The sequence below is a fragment of the Neopsephotus bourkii genome, unplaced genomic scaffold, assembly GCF_033783945.1.
Source record: "Neopsephotus bourkii isolate Nb327-2 ecotype Australia unplaced genomic scaffold, CSIRO-AGI_Nbou_v1 NB_140, whole genome shotgun sequence".
NCBI classification, from domain to species: domain Eukaryota; kingdom Metazoa; phylum Chordata; class Aves; order Psittaciformes; family Psittacidae; genus Neopsephotus; species Neopsephotus bourkii.
Genome location: NW_026900657.1, coordinates 637,682 through 658,199, shown reverse-complemented (window position 1 = coordinate 658,199; position 20,518 = coordinate 637,682). Strand labels below are relative to the sequence as shown.

The window sequence follows — 20,518 nt, the reverse complement described above, 5'->3', positions numbered from 1 at the left end:
GCCATGAGCAGCCCTCGCCCCAGCGCCGTCCGCGGAGCGCGGAGCCGGGCCGGCCCCGCCGGGGCGCAGCCAGGGCCCGCGGGGGTGTGAGGGCCCCTGCCCCGCTCCGCGCCGCCCCGCGCAGCCCCGCGCCGGCTTTTGTTTCTATTTTAGTGTTGGGAAGGACTTCACTGGGAGGGCTCTCTCCCTCCTCGCTCTCCCTCGCTGCAACAACAACAACAAAAAATAAGGACCTACTGTCTCCCCTCCGCAGACCGGGAGCCCCAGGAGCCGGGAACTGCCTCTCTTTTTTTGTTTCTTCTTCTTTTTTTCCCTCCTTCCCCACATCTCGTTCCGCTGGGGTTGGTTTTATTTTATTTTAAATTTTTCGGCTTTTTTTTTTCTGTGTGCTTTTCTTTTTTCCTTTTTTTTTTTTTTTTTTTTGTGTGTGTGTGTGTGTTGTTGATTTTTCCTTCCTCTTCCAGAGCCTCGAGCGAGTTCGCTGGGCAGGAGAGGGGAAAAAAAATTACTGAACCAGAAACAAGCAACAACAAAACCCACACACACCTTTTTGTAAAGGGAATCCCTCTTTTTCTCCTGGATTTGTGGATGCACCGATGAGAGATCCAGCCTTCCCAGGGACTGCCATGGCTTACCACCCCTTCCACGCACCCCGGCCGGCCGACTTCCCCATGTCCGCTTTCCTCGCAGCCGCCCAGCCTTCCTTTTTCCCCGCTCTGGCTCTGCCTCCGGCGGCGCTGGCAAAGCCCATGCCGGACCCCGGGCTGGCCGGGGCGGCCGAGGCCGGGCTCCACGTCTCGGCCCTGGGACACCACCACCAAGCCGCCCATCTCCGCTCCCTCAAGAGCCTGGAGCCGGAGGAGGAGGTCGAAGACGACCCCAAAGTCACGCTGGAAGCCAAAGAGCTCTGGGACCAGTTTCACAAGCTGGGCACCGAGATGGTGATCACCAAGTCCGGGAGGTAAGAGACGGCCCCGCGCAGCCCGCTCCGCACCTGCGGGGCCGCGCAGCGCCCTCGCCCCTCCGGTTCATCCCGCGTCCCCCGCTACTGGCCAGGTCCGCCCCGATGAATTAGCGCGGGGAGCTTCGCTCCCTGGAGGTTTTGGGAAGTATTTAACCCCCTCCGAGCTACCCCCCTCCCCCCCGGTTACTGCTTTCCCGAGCGCGGTCCCAAATTAAATTTTGCTCTGTAATTGAGCGCCTGCGACCCCCCCCCCCCCCCCGCATTTGTTTACGTTGCTTCTCACCGGTTCCTTCTATGCTGCCAAAATTTCCCCGCTGCCGGGGTCTTCCCGGCCCTTCCAGTGTCCCCGGTCCCGGGCAGTGCAGCGGCGGGGCCGCCTAGGTCCGGGTGAAGGCAGGGAAACGGTATGCCTCTGAGCCCCTGTTTACCGGAGTGGGATCTTAGAGCTTTCTCCCCGCTTTCTGTCACGGCGGGTGCAATAGAACAGGGTGAGGAGCGTTTGGGACGAGGAAAGGCTGGAAATCCTCTGTGAAGCTGAGCTAAAAGATGGTGGTTTCGAAGCGGCAGCCGGGGCCGGGAAGTGCGGGGCGGCTCGGTGGGGCCGCGGCAGACGGGGTCGGCAGCGGGCGGGGGGCACAGCCTTGTACCGCTCTGGGTTTCTCCGCAGGAGGATGTTCCCCCCGTTCAAGGTGCGGGTGAGCGGCCTGGACAAGAAGGCCAAATACATTTTGCTGATGGATATAGTGGCGGCCGACGATTGCCGGTACAAGTTCCACAACTCCCGCTGGATGGTTGCCGGGAAGGCCGACCCGGAGATGCCCAAGCGCATGTACATCCACCCCGACAGCCCTGCCACGGGGGAGCAGTGGATGGCCAAACCTGTTGCCTTTCACAAACTCAAGCTCACCAACAACATCTCGGACAAGCATGGCTTTGTAAGTGCGGCTGTGGGGCAGAGCAGAGCCCCCCGAGCGGGGACCCTCCGAGCAGGGATCTACTGAGATCCTTTGGGTTTTCCCGGTGCCGGGCTGCCCGGCCCTGCTCTGCGTGGGGCGGCCTTGGAGAACCACAGGGCTTCAGCGGCTTCTTCTCCAGCCAGCAGCGCGCCCGGGGCCCGGCTGGACGTCGGGGCCTTGCCGGGCCCTGTGATGCCCTGGCTGTCCCACTGCCCCCTCGGCCGCTGGTCCCACCCGGCACCAAGGGGTAGCTGCTTGCCTTCCTGGGGACGGGTCCCCAGGGTAAAAGGGAATGTTGGGCTAGGGACAGCCTCAGGGTCCCACATCCCGGGTCTCCCCGGCCTGTCCTGCCGCCTTTCCCCGGCCCTCGGGGCCCTGCGGGGAGCGGTGTTTGAAAGGGTGCGTGTGCGGGGCAGAAGTCGTGCGGGGGGGGGGCAGTGAGGGCAGCCCCGACGGAGCGGCAGGGCTGGGGACGGGCAAGTGCAGCCCAGGATGTCGCTGCCGGCCGGGCCGAGGAGAGCGGTGCTGAGAGCTGCGGCACCTGCTCTGGGTTTCCGCGGCTGGGAGCAGGGCCGGAGCCGTTGGCTGAAAGCCCCTATTTATTTCCCTATCTATTCGGAAGCCCCTGTTTACTTCCCTATTGGTCATGTCTGCATCATCTAAAGGAGGTAAAAGAAAACAAAAAATAAAGCCGAGAAAATAAGGACCCGACAAAACAAAGGGAAAGGAAAAAAAAAGAGAAGAAAGAAAGAAACCGAAGCGTGTTGGCAATTTGCAGAGATCCACAGAAATCAGGGTCAAAACGCGAGGGGAGCGTGATCCTGCGTTAGTGCACGGGGCTGGGAGGGGAAATCACAGCGCATAAGCCGGCGGTCTCAGGCCTCTGGACAAGCATTTCGGGCGATAAAAGGAAAGTTCATCTTGCAGCACTGGTGGTGCGGTAATTAGCGGGGGCCGGAGCTCGGCGGAGCCCGGAACCGCGGGACAACCGCGGGACTCAGCGCTCAGGTGCGGAGCGCAGCGCGGCAGCTCCCGGGGTAACTTTTTGCTCTCGTTTTATGTGTTGGGTTTTTTCCCCTGCCTCTCTTTATTTTTCCTGTCTATTTTTTCTCTCTGAAGGCAGGAAACGGCGTTTTGTTAAATAATACATTGCGAGGTTATTTATAGGCAGCAAGGTAAATCGATAGATGGGGAGTCAAAAAAAAAAAATCTTTATATATATATATATATATATATACACTAGGGACAAACTAGTTTGATTCAGCATTTTTAACGGTTCGCCTCCTTCAATTAAAGATCTTTTTTGTGTCCGTCGTTGCCCAAAATCCGGACTGTGTTAAATCTGGGAGATGAGGGTTTAGCCAGTGCCCGTCTGGTCAGAGAAGGATGATTATTTTTTTTTTAAGGAATGCAGATTTGCGTGCCTGAATGAGACTTTTTGCACCATTTTCATGATAAATCAAGTCTAGATGATATCAATATAGTAGCGATCTGACAGTTCATCAGCAGGTGATTATTGCTGGCGTTAAAAAGGGGGGGATTTTTCTTTTATTGCCTTCTAAACTGAAATGAAGTGATAATTATTTAGCCATTTGGCCGACGTTATTTGATAATAATTACTCCAGCTTTCGCCGTTCCCCTACCGATTCCGGGCGGTGAATGCTGCATTTCAGTCAGACCACAGCAGGTTGGGGAATTATTTCATCGCTGTCGGGCAGAAAAACGTTGCCGATGTGGGCAGCAAGGGGCAGAGGGTCGGAGCAGCCCCGGGCGCTGCTCGGAGGGGTTCAGCCGCTTCCGAAAATCCTCAGCCAAATCGCGATGAATTCGGTTAAAATAAATAACTAACATGAGAAAAGAGAAGGAGATGGAGGGGTAGAGAGTGGCTTTGAGTGCTGGCGATGCTTTCAGACACCTGGTTTGGGAAAAAAACCATGTCTGTTCCTTCTGCAGCGTTGCTTCGAGACATAAATTTAACATGGCTCATGGTGAAACGCTTCTTTCACGACTCAGGCGCTGGCTGGGGCTGGCACGGGTTTCTGCGCCTCCGACACAAATCGAGAGGCTTTTTAACGATTTTTTTTTTTTTTTTTTTTTGTGGTGGTGAGGTCGAGTATTTTTTTAGGGTTTTGGGTTTGTTTTTTTTTTGAAGGACGGAAATATGAAAAGCGGCGAGAAATGTGTTGAAAACTCGCCTCGTGTTTGCGGGGTTGTAATAAAACGGGGAGATCCTTTTTGCTGCTTTATTGCTGTGCTTAACACCCGCAAGGATGCTGCTGTGCCTGCCTTCCCCTGACCTCCTTATTTGGGGGCATATCATGCAATGGCATAAACAAAAGAAGAAATCTCCCTCTTTGGCATTCCCCGGCATTCCTTCCTCAGGCTGAATTTGTGATAATTTTTTTTTTGGTTGTTTTCGGGAGAAAAGGGACTTTTGGGGGAGGTAGCTCGGTGTGGACCGCGAGGCTGACGGCAGCTGCGGGCTGTGCTCTCTCGCCCTCCTCAGACCATCCTGAACTCCATGCACAAGTACCAGCCCAGGTTCCACATAGTTCGGGCCAACGACATCCTCAAGCTGCCCTACAGCACGTTCCGCACCTACGTGTTCCCTGAAACTGACTTCATCGCCGTCACCGCTTACCAGAATGACAAGGTAAAACCGGGCAGCCCCTGCCCTTTCCCTGCCCTCCCCTCCTGCTCTGGCCTTGGCCATATGCCCATTTGCTTTCCCCTCCACCTACGCCTGCTCCCACCCCGGTCCTATCCTTTACCCCTTATTAGGGTGTATTTGTGTGTGTGCACCGAGGACATTTTGGAGGAGAGTGGCCAAAAGACAGCAACAGGAGAAAGGTTAAACCCCAAGGTCTCCAAACAGGAGGCACCTTTCCTACTACTACTGTTATTACTATTGCCAATATGATTGCTATTAGTATTTCTGTTAATACTATTTGTAATTTCCTCCTGGACCTTGTAGCACCTTTTCTGGGCTGTGAGAGTCGTTGGTGCAGGCCCGGGCAGCACCGCGGCCTGGGCAGCCTCATGGAGAAGGTGCCCTGGGCTCCGGAGAAGCCAAAAAAATGGAGCCAGATAAGCTAATTTTAGTTGCTTTCGTGATTTAGCAAGTGTTGCCCTGTGAGCAGCGGAGCCAGGAGAGCTCGGTGGGGAGTGGAAGGCCTCTGCCAGCCCCTCCAAGGGTTTTGTGTGTGTGTGTGTTTTAACCCAAAAGCTGACCCCCACCTCCACCCCTGGCTGCTGATGCTAATTGACAACTCTGTCTGAGGGTCCTGGTGGGCTTGTTTCCCTCGTAAAGTTTATGGCGAAGAGTCACAATCGATTAAAGAGCACTTTGTCTGCTCGCCCGCCGCAAGCTGCGCGGGGCAGCCGCCGGCCGGTGGGCCCCGTCGGGCAGGGAATGCTGCAGGTCCGGGCAGCCGGGTGGGGGGAGCGGCTGGGCCGGGCCCTTTTCCAGCGCCCCTCTTGGGGCCGTATTTCAGAGCCATGCATTATTGAGCATCCTAATGTCGCCGGCCCCAGAAGCCCGTGGTGGGGAGGGATAAGAATAGCTTTTACCCAGCGCCGCGCGGCTCAGTCGCCATCTTCTCTCCGGGGGGCCGTGAAAAATAACTTCCTATCATTAAGATTCTATTAATAATTCAAGCCCAAACCTCAGCATCATTTTTAATAAAGCATGCGGTGTGTTAAAGCGGGGCCGCAGCGCTTTTCGCAACCTGCGCAGCGCATCCCGGGCTCCCCGACGGCGGAGGGGGGTGTGGGGGACAGGCAGAGCTTCACAGCACCCCCTCTCTCCGTCTTCCCCCCTCCCGCAGATCACCCAGCTGAAAATCGATAACAACCCCTTCGCCAAGGGCTTTCGGGACACGGGAAATGGCCGGCGGGAGAAGAGGTAAGGGGTGTCCACCGTCCTTCCCCACTCCGCACCCGCGGAGAGCCGGGCAGTGCCCAACTGCCCCTCTTTCCGCAGGAAGCAGCTCTCGCTGCCGTCTCTGCGGATGTATGAGGAGCCCTGCAAGCCCGACCGCGACGGCGGCGAGTCGGATGCCTCATCCTGTGAGCCCGCGGTCGTGCGCGATGCCCTCCACTCGCCCGTGGGTGCCCTCCCCAGCCCCCTGCGCCTCAAGGGCAACAGCAGAGGTAAAGGAGGAGACGCGGTCCTCAAATTTCCCCAAACTTCGGGTTTCCGCTCCCTTGGTCGGTGCCGGTTACCCGGGGGCAGTGAAGCAAACCACCGGGGAAGAATGAGGGCGGGCATGAAGAAGCCCAAGGGTTGACAGAACAAGAACAGAGCAAAGGCTAGTGGGGTGCAGCAATGTCCTGTTAAAGCCATGGGGTAAACGAAAAGAAACGGCAAGGCAGCCCCTGGACTTGACACGTCTGCCCAGCTCCTCGCTGGTGCGTTCTTGCCTGTCATGGCTACATTACACTCCCCCTGGAAAAAAAAAGGGAAAAAAAAAAAAAAAAAAAAAAAAAAAAAAACTAACACATTTGAAAGGGGAAAAATAATGTCGTAACCCCAAGACTTCAAGCTAGTTAATGAAAACAAGCTAGCCGTTCCCACGTTGCAGTGTTTAGATGCTGGGTTTTGTCTCGCCGCACTATCAATCTGCTCTTTAAACTTTCCTCCATCCCGATTCCCTGCAAACCTCCATCAAAACTGCAACCCCCCCCCCCTCCCCGAGGTGGTGGGAGGGTTTATTACACCCCTCTCCTCTTTCAAAGGCTTCCCCGAATATTCGCCCCAGCCTGCAGAGCTTCACCTAACCCGCACCAAAATGTTTTCTTCGTTTAGCAGGAGGTGATCAGGCAGGGGCTCTGCTCCCCTCGACATCTTCTCGCCTCTCGTCCCCCTTCCTCCTCTGAGAGCTCGATGGGGCTCTCTAAATCAAACCCCGTTTTAGGAAGGTCTGCAGCATGCTTCTTGCCTGAAAACCACCTCTTTAACCTGACTCAACCTGTACGTTTGGAGTAAATCCACGGCGTGCTGTTGATCAGCTCCATGTAATTAAATATATACAGAACCATTTCCTCCATCACTGTCCACCCGCTTGTGCTCTCTTCATCCCCTGCTCCGCAGCCCGCTTTGAGTTTGCAGCTAACGAGAGCGATGCTGTAATAGATTTTTGGTCCTCCATCAAACATGTTTTTCCTGTTTGGCAGAGCAACAGACCTGCTGTTGTTAATCCCCTTTCCCCAGAGCGACCGTGGCACGAGGGCCCATTTCTGCCCCTGAAATGAGTTTCTCCCATTAATAACGATCGGAGCTTTGCCGCCGCAGTCTCTCCCTGACGCCAGGGCTCTCACGAGTGACACACTCCTTGCCTCCCCTGGGTGCTTCTGATCTGACCCTTTGCCCCTCCATCCCCTTGCAGAGGAGAAACCAGGGGCTGACAGTGACGCAGAGGTGGAGAAGGCACCCGAGGAGCGGCCGGCAGCAGCAGTCAGCCCCAGTGGGGAGGACGTGACGCCCCGTGGCAGCCCCCGGTGCCCAGAGGAGCGGAGCAAGGAGAGACACAGCCCGGAGAAGGTCAAGGATGGTGCATCCCCCCGGGAATGCCCTGGTGAGGGCCTGTTTGGCACACGAGGCCTGGAAAAGGATAAGGTGGAAGGACGGAGGAAAGAGCCAGACCCGAGCAAGAAGGACATGGAGGGCAGTGGGCTAGGCAAGGAGGCCTTTGCCCCACTGATGGTGCACACGGACAGCCCCCCACACCTGAGTGCTGGGCACCTGCAGAGTCTGGCACTCTCTGGCCTCCATGGGCAGCAGTTCTTCAGCCCTCTGGGTGCCGGGCAACCCCTCTTCATCCACCCAGGACAGTTTGCCATGGCTCCCGGTGCCTTCTCTGCCATGGGCATGGGACACTTGCTGGCCTCGGTGACCGGTGGGGGAAGCCTAGAGAATGGAGCCCTCTCATCTGCCCCGAGCACGGCAGGGACAGCCACCCCCTTCCCTTTCCACCTCTCCCAGCACATGCTGGCCTCTCAGGTAAGACCCTGTGCTCATCCTGTGACCCCACTGCCCCCTGTTCCCACTGCCCAGCCAGGCCCTGAGCCTTCCTCTCCGTGTCCTTCCCCAAAGCTCCCTGAATGAGCAGAACTCTTTGGGAATGCAGGTCCCAAAGGTGGGGGAATATGCAGGGGGGAGCAATAAAAGTGCAAATAAGGAGCTGCTGGTCCCCCCAGCATCCCCAGTGCCCTCTGCAGCCCCTGGGGACAAGGGGGTGAGGCTCCCCAAGACTTTTGACATGCTGCCTGCTGCAGCACTGGCAGGATGTGGGGGACATTTTGAAGGTTGGCCTCAGGGCTGATTTGAGGAGGAATCTTGTAGGGTTTTTTTTCTGTAGCTGATCCTGTTCCCATAAGCAGGGGCAGAGTCAGGAGCATAGCCTTACCTGACCTGGCTGTCCCCAACCAGCAGCATCCCCATATCCCTGTCAGCCCCAAAATGGCTCCTGCATCGCCTGCGATGGTGTTGCCTTTCCCATCGCCTATGATGAAATTCATAAAGATGTATTTGAACTCCCCTAATTTCTCAATCCTACTTAGCAATGTGTTTTAATCTGGTTAAAGGTTAGTGATGCTGCACAGACTAGGACACACAGTATACACAGAGGGGACAGAGCAGGGATGGGGCATGTCCCAGAGAGGGGTTTGTGCCTGGCAGCACCAGCCCAGATCACTGTACAGGACTGTACTCAGTCCCTTGGCCTGTCCCACAGGGATATTCCCACACTGTGTTTTTAGGATGACTTTCTTGGGGGAACATAGGAGGGGGGGCAGGCAGGAGGGAGGATGCAGTGGAGCATGAGCATGGCTCTCACCCCTCTCTCTCTCTCTTTCTCTCCAGGGAATCCCGATGCCCACCTTCGGCGGACTCTTTCCCTACCCCTACACCTACATGGCAGCAGCCGCGGCAGCTGCCTCGGCCATGCCAGCCACCAGCGCGGGGGCCGCCGGGCCGCTCTCCCGCAATCCCTTCCTGGGCAGCAGCCGTCCCCGTCTGCGCTTCAGCCCCTACCAGCTCCCGGTCACCATCCCGCCCAGCACCAACCTGCTGACCACCGGCCTGCCCACCAGCCTCAACCCCGGATCCGAGGGCTCCAAGGCCAGCAGCAGCCGTGAATCCAGCCCTCTCCCGGACGTGCCCCTGCACAAGGGGGGCAGCCAGCGCTCCACTGCCTCCCCCAAGGGCTCCCTGAAGGAGTCCCTCAACGAACTGCAAAACATCCAGAGACTGGTGAGCGGGCTGGAGAGCCAGCGGGAGCTGTCACCCGGCAGGGAGTCCCCCAAGTGACCGACGGCGCGGGCAGCGAGCCCTCCGGCGGGGCGGAGAAGCACTGGTATTTTGTACAGCACAGTATAAATATTTATTGCAGAGCAAGGGGCGGGGGACGAACAGGGAAGCGAGGTGCTGGAGCAGAGGGATGGAGCCCCACCGGCCAAGCAGACCCACCACCCCAGAGGCAGGAGTGAGAGCTGGGAGCGCAAGGCTCGTCCGTCCCTCCAGCTGCGGGGTTGGGAGAGGCTCCCCGACTCCAACATGGCCATGGACCCCCCCGACCCTTCTGCTGCCCCGCTCTGGGCACTGAGCAGCTTTGGGGGTGCAACGAGACCAGGCAAAGCCCCGTGATGATGGGGCACCCCCGACCCCCAGCCCCAGCGCTGGTCCCGGGGAGATGTACGGGGCCAAAACCTCATCTGTGCAAAGGGGGTGGGGGGTGGGGGGTGGGAGGGGAGGGAGGAAAAAAGAACTAAAAAAAGGAAAAAAAAAAAGGAAATAAGAACCGAACCATGGGATAGAAACCGCCTCGGCAGCGGCCGCCGCGCAGAGCGGGTCCGGCGGGGGGAGCCCCGTGGGTACCCGGGCAGATATTTATGAAATAAATGGTAATTTGTGTAAATAAGCTATAAGGATCCCAGAATATGCAAATTGGTATTAATTTATTCAGAGTTGTACATTGGTGTGTACATAATATTTAGAGTTTAACTCATCGCATTTAAGGTTTTTTTTTTGTTTTGGTTTGTTTTGGTTTTTTTTTTTCATTTTACATGAACATATATATTGTAAATGAAAACTATTTAGCTCTTTGTGATTGAAGGAGATACCGGTTTCTTGAACTGTGTTTTAAGATATTGTTTATCCCGCCTGTTCTCTAGGACAATCATGTGCCACCGGTAAAGCAATTGTTGGAGTCATTGAAACTAAGGGTTCAATTCTTTAACGGACTTTTGCAAGGAAAATAAAACAGCAACAACAACAACAGAAATCGAATCCAAAATGTAACGCAAATATCGCTGCAGTGCGGGGTAGAGAGAATGCAGGAATAAACCTCAGGTTTTTATTTTTCACTCCAAGAACAAAAAAAAAAAAAAAGGAAAAAAAGAAAAAAGTATAATAAATTTAAATATCACAGGACTGTGCTCTATATTTGTTTTAAAATAAAAAGATACATGATTCGCAACGTGCTGGTTACTCGGGTGTCTGTCTGTTCAGTTTTGATGAATTCTCACATCTTTCAATAAAAAAAAAACCCTACTCGGAGAAGTCCTGCCGGCTCCCGCTTGTTTCATTCCCGTCGCCACCCCGCGGCCGCAGTGCCCCGTCGGGGCCGCCGCTCCTCCGCAGGTGCGCAGCGCTGCGCGGGCTGCCCAGCACCACCGTGGGGCAGATGGGGAAAGATGGAAATGATCCGAGGTGCGCGGCCGCCAGCGCCGGCGGAGCTCTCCGCGGGGGGCCCCGGGGAAAGGGAAACGCCGCCGGCTCCTCCCGTCAGGGGATTGTGCCCTCAGGGCCTCTGCCCTCCCCAAGAGCCCCCCCTGCCCGGGCAGAACCTGGCATAGTGCACGGGAGGGGCGCGAAGTTGTCCGCGGGTGCGCTGATGGAGAGGAGGATACAGCGCCGGGACCCTGCGCGAGTGCGGATCTGTCCGCACCGTCCTCGGAGGGCAGCGGGACTGCCGCGGATGAGTGCCAGTGCCGCCCCGTGAGGGCAGGGCCCGGGCAAGCCGGTAGCGTCCTGCCGCGCTACGGTGACGAGCACTGGTACCGCAGAGAACGGGAAAGGCGCCGGCACATCGGTTACAGCTGAGATCGGGGTGCGCCGGTCACATCAGCCCCAGCGGGGAAGGGATGACTCGGGCAGAGCGGCACCGTCGGGGATGGGGGTGCTTCGGCGCCGGGGGTCCCTACGTTCCCCCCCCGCTGCCGGACCGCTCCGGACGTTGCGGGGCGCGGCCGTGGAGGACGCAAACGGCCCTTTTCCTCACCAATTACCCTTCTCCCGTTCCCGGGAAGATTTATGATCCCAACTGCGGCCGGCGGCAGGGGGCCCGTCCCCCTCGGGCGCGGAGGCGCAGCGCCGGGCGTAGGTCGCCCTCTGCTGGTGCCGCCGCGCACCCGCCGCCGCTGCGCCTCGACGGCGCGGGCCGTGCGCGGCCGCGGCTCCTCCTTGGCCTCCGCGGAACTCTCATCCCAGCGCTCCAGGGGGACTGCAGGCAGGGAAGGGGCTGCGGACCCCTCCCTTAGTGGCGTATGAGGGGAGATGCTGGAGCTGCGTTCCCCGAAGGCAGGAGAGGAGAAGTGGTGTTGCATGGAGAGCAGTGGGGCTGCTTCTACCTGTGAGGAAGACCGGCAGGGTGGGAACGGCTTCACGAGGAGGAGGGAAGTGTAGTTACTAAAATTAAGCTTTCGGGATTATTCTGTATAAGCATCACTCAGGATGAGTAACAATTTAATGGGTTCTGTTTTTAGAGGGGGGAGAGCATGGTGTATGCCAGTGCCAGGGCTCCCCTGGCCCTTTCCAACACCCTTCTACTCGTGCTGGGTTTAGGCTACACTGGCTAACCACAGCAGGGAGATGTCTCAACACAGCCAGCGCCAGGAAAGCCTGGTGTGAGGGTTAGTGAAGGTTTAAACATCACTTCCTCCTCAGTGGCTGAACACGGGGGCCTAAAGGGCACCCCAACCTGCCCTCTAAGCATGAAGCCACTCTTCACTGGGGAGAGAAAAACTCCCCCTGCAGAGTGTGGGTTCATGACTGTGACCTTGAGGGATGGTGCGGGAGGCAGGGAGCAGGGCCTGGCCCCCCAGCCAGGCAGTATGGGCAGCAGAGCATTCTGTCAGGAGCTGAGCTGCTCCAGGCTTGCCACGGCCAAACCCAGTCTCTGAGAAACCCTGTTCAAACAGCCTAAGGAACAGCGACTGATTAGTCATGCACTGTGCTGGGATTATTTTCCTCAGATATGAAAAGACACTAGGAGGCCCTGCAGGGGCACACCCGGCACAGCCCCCTCCTCCCATGGCCCTGCTGCTCTGCACCCTTCAATGCACCCGATGAAACCCTGCTTGGCCATGCCATGTGCTGCGGTCACTGTCGAGTCATGAAAATGAAGTGCTGGGTGCTCCACCGACCTCTGATGGAAGGTGTTCCACCAGCGAGTAGCACTGGTGCCACTAGCACAGTGAAAACTGAGGATTTCACTAGGGCTAGTGGTGGCTTTGGAATTTCTTCAGCTAAATGGTCACGGTGCTTGGCTAGACACTAAAAATAGCTTCTTACCCCAAGGGTTTTGTGGGCCTGCTAGACAAACCCTGACTAACTTGGCCACTGAGCTGCCATGCAGGACAAGACACTGCTGAAACGGCCCTATGGGAAGGCGTTTGTCAGCAGGAACACGGGCTCACTCCAGAGCATCACACAGCCCCGCAGAGGGGGGAGCTCTGCCACAACACCCATCCCTGTACAGGCCCAGCGGTGGCTTTTTGTCACTTGCTCAGTCTGAAGGGCTCTGCTGTTGGCGCTGTGCCTGTGTGCCAGCCCAGTGCCACCACACGCTCCCCAGGAATGTCGGGTTACGGGTGCATGGCAGAAGGGCAAGGGAGCTTCACTGGGTGTGCTCAGGCCCTGACTGCTATGAAAGGTGGGGAAATCTGTTCTTTTGCCACTGCTGTGTGGGGTTTATAGGAGCTGACCACTGCACATCCAGAGGAAGGGCAGGCGGGGCAGCACCCCGAGAATGGTGTCATGAAGCTGGGCACACCGTGCCCTGTGCTGGGAGCTTCCCCAGCCTTGTGGAGTTTCCTTGACCCACTGGTGCCACAGGCAGGTTCTAATCCACCATCTGAACACTTCAAGGACGGTTCGGGTCCCTCTGCCAGCCCCGGGACGCTGTCGTTAGGGAAGGAGAGCCCGGGTGGGCGGGCAGCGGGGCTGGCAGCTGAGAGGGCAGCGGAGCAGGGCAGCGGATCGGCAGCTCTTGGTGCCTGCCACCGCGCTGCCTGCGCGCCCGGGCCGAAGCGGAGCGGGCCGAGCCCCCGGCCGCGGCTCCCAATTAGGGCCCGGCCGGCGCTGCCCCCCCGCGGAGCGCAGGGGCGGTGGAGGCGCGGTCGCGGCCTCGGAGCCCCAATTACCCACGGGGCCGCCGCTCTGTCTGCCGCCCCCAGTGGAGGATCAATAGATAAAGGGCAGCTCCGGGGCCCTCCACGAAGCCCTGCTCCCCCTACTCCGGCCGGGCATCCCTTAGCGCTGCGCACGGCTGATCCCCCCGCAGAGTACCCGCGCATCTCTCCGCACTTGTGCGCTTGAGGCGGGATACGCAGCCTCGGCGGCGGTCCCGCACCTGCGGGTGGGCGTGATTTATGGGGCTGCTGCTAGGCCTGGGTGAGGTTTGTCGGTTATTGTGGGGATCTTATGGTCTTCATCTTCTGTCCTGTTTAGTGCATTGAGCCCCGGTGGAGTGTCTCAGGAGTCCCCGACGTGGAGCACAGCTTGTCTCTGCAGCAGCCAGCTCTGTGGGACATCCCTTCCTCCTCCATCTGCTCCAGCGTTTTTTTTTTCCTGGGGAAGCCCTGGAGCCTCTGCCCAGGTCTTTCTGCCAGGCACCAGTGTCTCAAAGGCCTCTTCATCCCTTGCAGCCGGTTCTGGCACATTAACCCTTCAAGGGCATAGTCCTTGGCACGGGCTGGGGATGCGGGAACGATGAGGTAGCCATCCAGGCTGTTCCCTCCTGCGACGTTTCCGGAGCCGCTTTGATCTGTGCGGTGTCCGGTGGGGTAAAAACATTATCAGGGAAAAAGCAGCTGTTTACTTGCATGGAAAGCTGTTTTTTTAGCGTCAGGCACCGTTTGCTCCGTCTCTGCCCTAAGGCAGGGTGGGAAAGGGGAAAGGGGAGTCTCTCGGTTTATTCCTGTTGTTTACAGCAGCGGGTGACAGCGAGGGAGAGCCGGGTCCGTCTCCCTTCGGCGCCTGTCCGGCCCTTTCCCAGACCTTCCCCGGAGCCGCTCCGGGAAGGGAGGAGGCTCAGCCGCGCCCCGCGGGTCTCTGCTAGGGACATCCGACGGCACGGAGGCTGCTGGGGGGCATCCAGCGGCCCCCTCGGCTGTTCCTCTCGGGAAAGCAAACCTCTCCCAGCCCCTACTGAAGGGCAGCGGTGGAGGAGCGGGCTGCGCAGCACCGCTTTGCCTTGGAGTCTCAGGAAACAAGAATACCGGGGTTTTTCCTCCTCGGGATGTTCCCCGGCTGCAGAACGTCCCGGCCGTGCTCGCGGCTGCCCCGAGCTCTGCCACCAGGTGGCGCAGTGGCGCCGCACTGTGGGGGCAGCCCCGGGGGGGGCAGCAGCCGGTACCGACGGCACCGTCAGTGAACGTGCGGGGTTTGGGTGCCCACAGACCGCAAGGGTGATGTTACTGCGAGCTGCGGTAGTAACACGCCTCTCCCTGCGCTCCCCCTCTGGGCCCAGCCTGTGGTCACAGCCGTGTCGCTGTGGTGCACCTTGCTGGGTGCCATAGTGTGGGTATATGTCCAGTTTTTCTGTCCATGGCCCGTGTGCAGTCACAGGTGGGTGTGAGCAGCCGTCCTGTGTACTGACAGTTTTGTGGGCTCTTCCAAAGATGTACCTATAGACCCCTTCAGAGAGCAGCGAATGCTTGCTCTGAGGCACGTAAGAGCAAACAAGCAGCCAGAAGTGGTAAGGCTTTGTCTTCTGCTCGCTGGGTTTTATATTGCCTGAAGTATTAACAAATGAAATCATGTGAGAGAGGCTGCTTCTTTCCCTCGTCAAGCTGGCATTGCTGTAACTGGTGACATCAGCACAGGTACATCTGTCCTTCACCTCCCACTGGTGTCTGTAAATGGTCCTTGCCTCCAGCCTTGGGCCTGGCAGGCTCAGTAATTCTTTGGAAATAAAATCTAATTAAAATGAGACAGTGCTGTCAAGGGACTACCTAATTGTCTTTGGGAAATGACCTTGTGGAGATGTTGGCTCGGCTCCCAGCAGAAAGGTGTTGTCAGTGCAAAATCCTGTGCAGTCGGGGGGAAAGGGCTAAAGACTTTTGGGAACTAATTCTCTAGGCTGGGAAATAATGAGCTGGTGGAGATGCTGCAATGCTGTTGCCTCTGCTCCAGCCCCAGAGCTGTCCTCCCCACCCAGGCCACTCTCGGGGTCAGGGACACCTTCAAAATGGCTTTAAAAGAGACAAATTGCATGCACCCGGGTTCAGCCTAGGTAAATACCAACAGGTATCCCCAGCATTTCTGTCTGCCCCTCCATGTGCTAAATACATGTGCTTTCTCCCACATCAGAGAGAAGGGGAGGTGGTTTGGCTGTTATAGCCCCAAAAGCATCTGAGATCCCCAAGCAATGGGTACAGCAGTGCAGCAAGCCCTGAGCTTGCCCCATCCCATGCCTGCCCTCCTCAACTCACGCTGAAGATCCCTGCTGGGCAGTGAGGGCTTGGATCCATAGGGATGCTGCACAGTGCTGTGAGGGGAGCGTGTCCCCACCTCCCATGGGCCCCTTGCTCCTGCAGAGCCCTTCATCCTTGGGATCGTTTTTGGAGCAAGACCCCTCCTGGACTCGAAGCCGCGGGAGAGCCGACCTCCACGAGAGGGAGCATTTGCAGGGATTTTGATCCCAACTGGATTGTTTTACGTTTTTCCCCAGTTGTTTTCAAGCAAAGACTCATTGCTCCAGACTGGGGCCAGCCTTGGAGCCCTTCTCCTGCATGAAATGCCCATTTCCTCAGGGTGAGGGGAGAACTGGACAGAAATCTCAGCTTACCCAAGAGAATTGCCATGCCATCATCCGGCTGTGTTGTGCTTTGGTGACATGAGGGGAAATCCTGTTGTTTCCCTGGGTGGGTGACAGGGTCCTGTCCTTCTGCCCCACCATGGGGTCAGGAGGATATTTTTCTCATTATGGAATTTCATCAAAGAGGAGAATTCCCTTTAACTGGAGCGACTGGTCTTAGTCAAGTCATGAGGCTGTCCTGGCTGCAAGCGAGGGGCTGAACAAGCCCCCCATCCTTGGCAGCAACAATGGGGAGCACTGCAACGTGCTTCATTGCAGGGCCAGGTCCCCCAGGTGGGGATAGCTGGAAGGACCCTGAGCCTGGGTTACCCCAGTGTGGCTTTTTGTGGCAAAAAAAGTGGCTTTTGCAGCTCACATGCTTGCCCTGTGACATGAGGTGATTTGCTGGGACCCTATTTCACCCCACATCTTGATTTCAGATCCTTCCCATGCCAGTGATACCTTCAGAATGGGAAAGGGCTGTTTATGATTTTCCAAGTGCCTGCTGCAAATCCAAGGTTAAAAATTCCCACTTCTGAGGGTGCACAATCAGGCCTGAGCTACCTGGTATCCGTGTGTGCTCTTGGTGGTTTACAGGGAAGATGCACGACATGATAGAGCCCTCAGACAGGACCTGGGTCCTGCCTTCCCTGCATGTCCCTGGAGCCTGCAAGTGCTCAGCCTACCCTATTTGCAAACTGCAGAGCAGATTATCAGTGAGTGTGTCTGAGATTAGAGACCTGTATTTATGACTGCTTCCCCCAGAGCCGGGGAGGCTGGAGCTGAATTTGGTGCAGACTCTTTGGCACCACAGGGCTGATTACTGGGGTAACCATTTCTTTTGCTGGGAGCATCATGGGGAGGGCTCCGATGACTTTCAATTAAGGAAACAGGAGGGGAAAAGGAAGAGAAAAGAGAACACTCAACAACAACTGTTTTCTCCATTGGGGTGGTGGGAGGGAAGTTGGGTGCATCTCTGAAATGCCATCAGTTTGCACAAGTTGCAACCCACGGGGCAGTGACGGAGTTACTGAGGGGTTTGACCCCATGTGCTTCTTCAGCTGCTCCTTGGTGTTGTAGATTCTTGATCGAGAAGCCCAGAAATAGTGAGTTTGCAGCTGCAGGATCCAGAAAAGCCCCATGGGCTGCTCCTGCTTTGCTGTCCCAAATGCATGTGCCCTGCAGAGCATGCATGGGTGTCACGCCTGCTGTTGCTGGGTTGCAGAGCCTGGCACTGTGCAGAGAGGGTATCCTCATCAAACCAGAGTGACATCTTCTTCTGAGGGCTCTGGTAAGGAGAAATGGCAAAGATTTCTCTCTGCACGCCGTGTTCTCCCAGGCAAAATGTGTGCCCAGCTGTGAGCAAACCTCAGGCTTTGGAGGGTGCACAGCCAAGCAGTAGCTTTGCTGGGCCAGCCCAGTGCCATGGCCAGCAGGAGCAGATACCTCTGACTAGCCAGAATGGCTTAACAGGCTTAGTGTGGTGGTGTTCTTATAAACAGCCACATGAATTAGCACAAATCTCATTAGATCCAAGCTTCTCCCAGCCTCCTGTGTTCCTAATGCCAGGAGCAGCCCCTCACAGGGGTCCTGTGCAGTCTCTGGCTGAGTAAATTCTCTTGGATGAGCTCTGAGCTGCTGCTGTGGGTGCTCAGCCGTTGTAGCTGCATCCCTGTGGAGCCATGGCATTTTGGGTTTGCTTTTCTCAGAATCATTTCCATTAAGCTTAATGGGCGGGAGAGCAGAAATCTAATAGGTAAAAAGCCATTCAAGGTCCTTGGCTACTTTAAACCTGATTTAAAGCTTTGGTCACTCTGTTAGCAGGGTAATTCAGCTGATGTTGCCCAGGGGTGCTCCTCATGTCTTCCTTGTTTAACATGCACCCACTGCTTATGTGCTCTGCCCCAGCTCAACGCAAGCCTTGTGGGCCTGTGATGCTCATCCCCAGCATCTCTGCTCTCCATTGGTTCTGGCTCTTGGCTGTCTACAGGCCTGCTGCTGCAGGGAGTGGGTCTGTCTCAGCAGGGTGTTATAGCATGTCCAGTTAAAACATGAGAACTGCTGGTTTAGCCTGGAGCACTTTGGGGGAAGGAGTGGGCTTTCCCCTGTTGGTGCTGTGCCATGCATGCTCGCTGAATGCTGACCGCTCCCTGAGAGGGCTCTGTCTCTCCCATTTCTTCTCCCAGGTCATTACAAGAAGTGATCAGGAGTCTCCCTTGGTCCAGAACTATAGCTGCTCCTGGGGCAAAGCACCTTGGTTGGTGCTTCAGGGCCTGAGTTGGACTCCTGGGAGTTGAGGCAGGAAATGCCACAGGAACTTGAATGACAAAGAAATGTTTTCCTGCATCACTGCTGAAAGTCTGCTCTTCACCTCGGCAGAGGAGGGATGCGAGCAGCAGAGGACTGGAGCAGGCAGCAGAGCTTGAGAAATCTGCTCCCCAGGGACCTGGGCTGTTGTGGAGCAGCATGGGATAAATGAACATGAGAAAAGCAGGCTTAGCCTTCCAGTCACCCTTTAGATGTGTTTCCGGCTGCTTTTCATCTCACTCTGAGTTTCAAAGCCATCTCATTCCAGCACTGCTGCTGCTGCCAGCTCCGGCATGGCTTCAAAGTAGGGCTGTGTTGGGACGGCCCCTGGGAGAGGCACAGGGAGGAGAGGGAAGGCTGTGTCCCAGCAGCACCTGGAGCCCTAGGAGCTGCATCCTTGGGAGATGGGAGGGTCTGGCCTCCAGCAGCCCCACTGTGCACTGGGAGCGTGTCCCACAGTGCGTCTGTGGCTTCCCAGGAGAGCGTGGTGGGACAAGGCTCAGGGATACTCAAAGTACTCAGGGATACTCTTTCTCCAGCCCTTCTGTCCCACTTGCATGAAGCTCAGCCCTGCAGGGGCAAGTGGGGTCACCTCTAAGCCAGGGACTGATGACCTCTCAGTTTTGCACCCCCTTTTTACATTCCCACTTACTTAGATCTCCTTTTCTCCCCTGTGGAGCTCTGTGGTGTGCCCTGGGACAAGTGCCAGGAGCAGTTGGTGACACCCACTGTCACATATCCAGTTCTGGATAGATGCACTTCTTTTTTCCTTCCCCCAAAGCTCATCTTAGAGGGTGAGCAGCAAACCTCCCCAGATGGAAACCTGCTGCCCAGACTATTCTCTTCTGGGGTTTTATCTGTTTGCCAAGCACCCACATATGATGTGATTCTCCATTTTTTTTAACAGGAACTCTTGCTTCAGCAAATTCGTTGGGAGAAGTGCACTCACTGCTTGGTGACAAAATGTGTTCTTGAGATGGAAAAAGCTCTTTTCAGGAAAAACATGACATTTCAATGGAAAAGTAACTTTGCATGATGTTTCTAATTTTAAAGCTCTGCCTTGGAATGCTCCCATGGACTTTGAAATCAGAGCTGGCTCTTATGCTTTCCAGGTTTTATCCACTTTTCCCATATAATTCCAAATTGCTCCCTCTGTTAACGAGACAGTCTTAATTCTGCCTTGCTGGATTTTGCATAGATTACTTCCAAAGTGCAGTTTCCCTTATGCCATCCCTTCTTTCTGGGAATTATCCCCCCACACACACACCTCCAAGCTCTAGGTTATAAATACCTTTAGACCAGACTATAGGAACTGCACAAAGCTCCGTACCTGGCTGATGACTCCTGAATGGATGAATGTATGAATGAATGCACTTCCTGGTATTGCTCCATACTAGGATTAACTCCTACAGCCACCTGCTTCAAATTAATGCGTCTGCTCATTCGTAAAGCATTTCATCTCCATTAAACGTGCTAGCATTAATTTCTCCCCGTTAATCTGACCTGTGTCACGAGGGAGCAATGCTGGTCTTCCACCCACACCACCCCCCCCCCCCCCATATTCTGTGTAGTGTTTAACTCTTCTAAAGCTGAGGAGCAAAAACCGTGAGTCAAGTGCTGCAGCTGATTGGAGCCAGCAGAGGGGAGGCGAGAGCAGAGATTCTCCTATTCCCCCCTCCGCAATGAGCATCAGGAGAGGGGGAAAATGGGTACTGTCTTATTTTTACTATTCCGAAGTAAGAACGATCCAGTCAAGCTGTTGATAGGTGGTGTCAATAGCAATCGATCCAAAAGCAAGCCAGCAGTCTCGGATGGAGCAGTGGGGCAGGCAGAGTCTGGAGGGGTTTCCCCATTCCTTGTCCCCCAATTCAAAGGTCAGCCACAGGGCTGGCTGCTGAGAGCTGCATTTCTCCTGCAACAGCCTGTGTCATCCCAACCACGGCTCCTGAATCCCAGCTGCCACCCCCTGCTCTTGGTGTGTGAACAGAGCAGACGCGACATGAAATCATTGCACCAGTGGCTGAACCTCCCTGGCTCAAGAGGGGACCAAGGCCACATCCTTCCCATTCCCTGCGGGACCACTGCCCCAGGCACCCTTCTCTTTGGCAGAGCTTCTGCTGGCGAGTGCCGTGCTCTGGGAGAGCAGGGGAATATTTACACTGGAAGATGGTATCATGGTGCTCCCATGGAATGCTTGTCCCATGGACAGC

The 20,518-nt window shown here is 56.2% G+C and overlaps 1 protein-coding gene across 1 annotated transcript; it reads left to right on the top strand.

The window, feature by feature from the left end:
• The first annotated feature begins 393 nt into the window (after positions 1 to 393).
• Positions 394 to 9,660, top strand: TBX2 (T-box transcription factor 2). Its single transcript, XM_061368647.1, has 7 exons — positions 394 to 961; positions 1,632 to 1,899; positions 4,427 to 4,573; positions 5,748 to 5,824; positions 5,903 to 6,072; positions 7,308 to 7,921; positions 8,783 to 9,660. The coding sequence occupies exons 1-7, from the start codon at positions 597 to 599 to the stop codon at positions 9,227 to 9,229; spliced, it is 2,088 nt and encodes a 695-aa protein (XP_061224631.1). The 5' UTR covers positions 394 to 596; the 3' UTR covers positions 9,230 to 9,660.
• Positions 9,661 to 20,518: the final 10,858 nt, after the last annotated feature.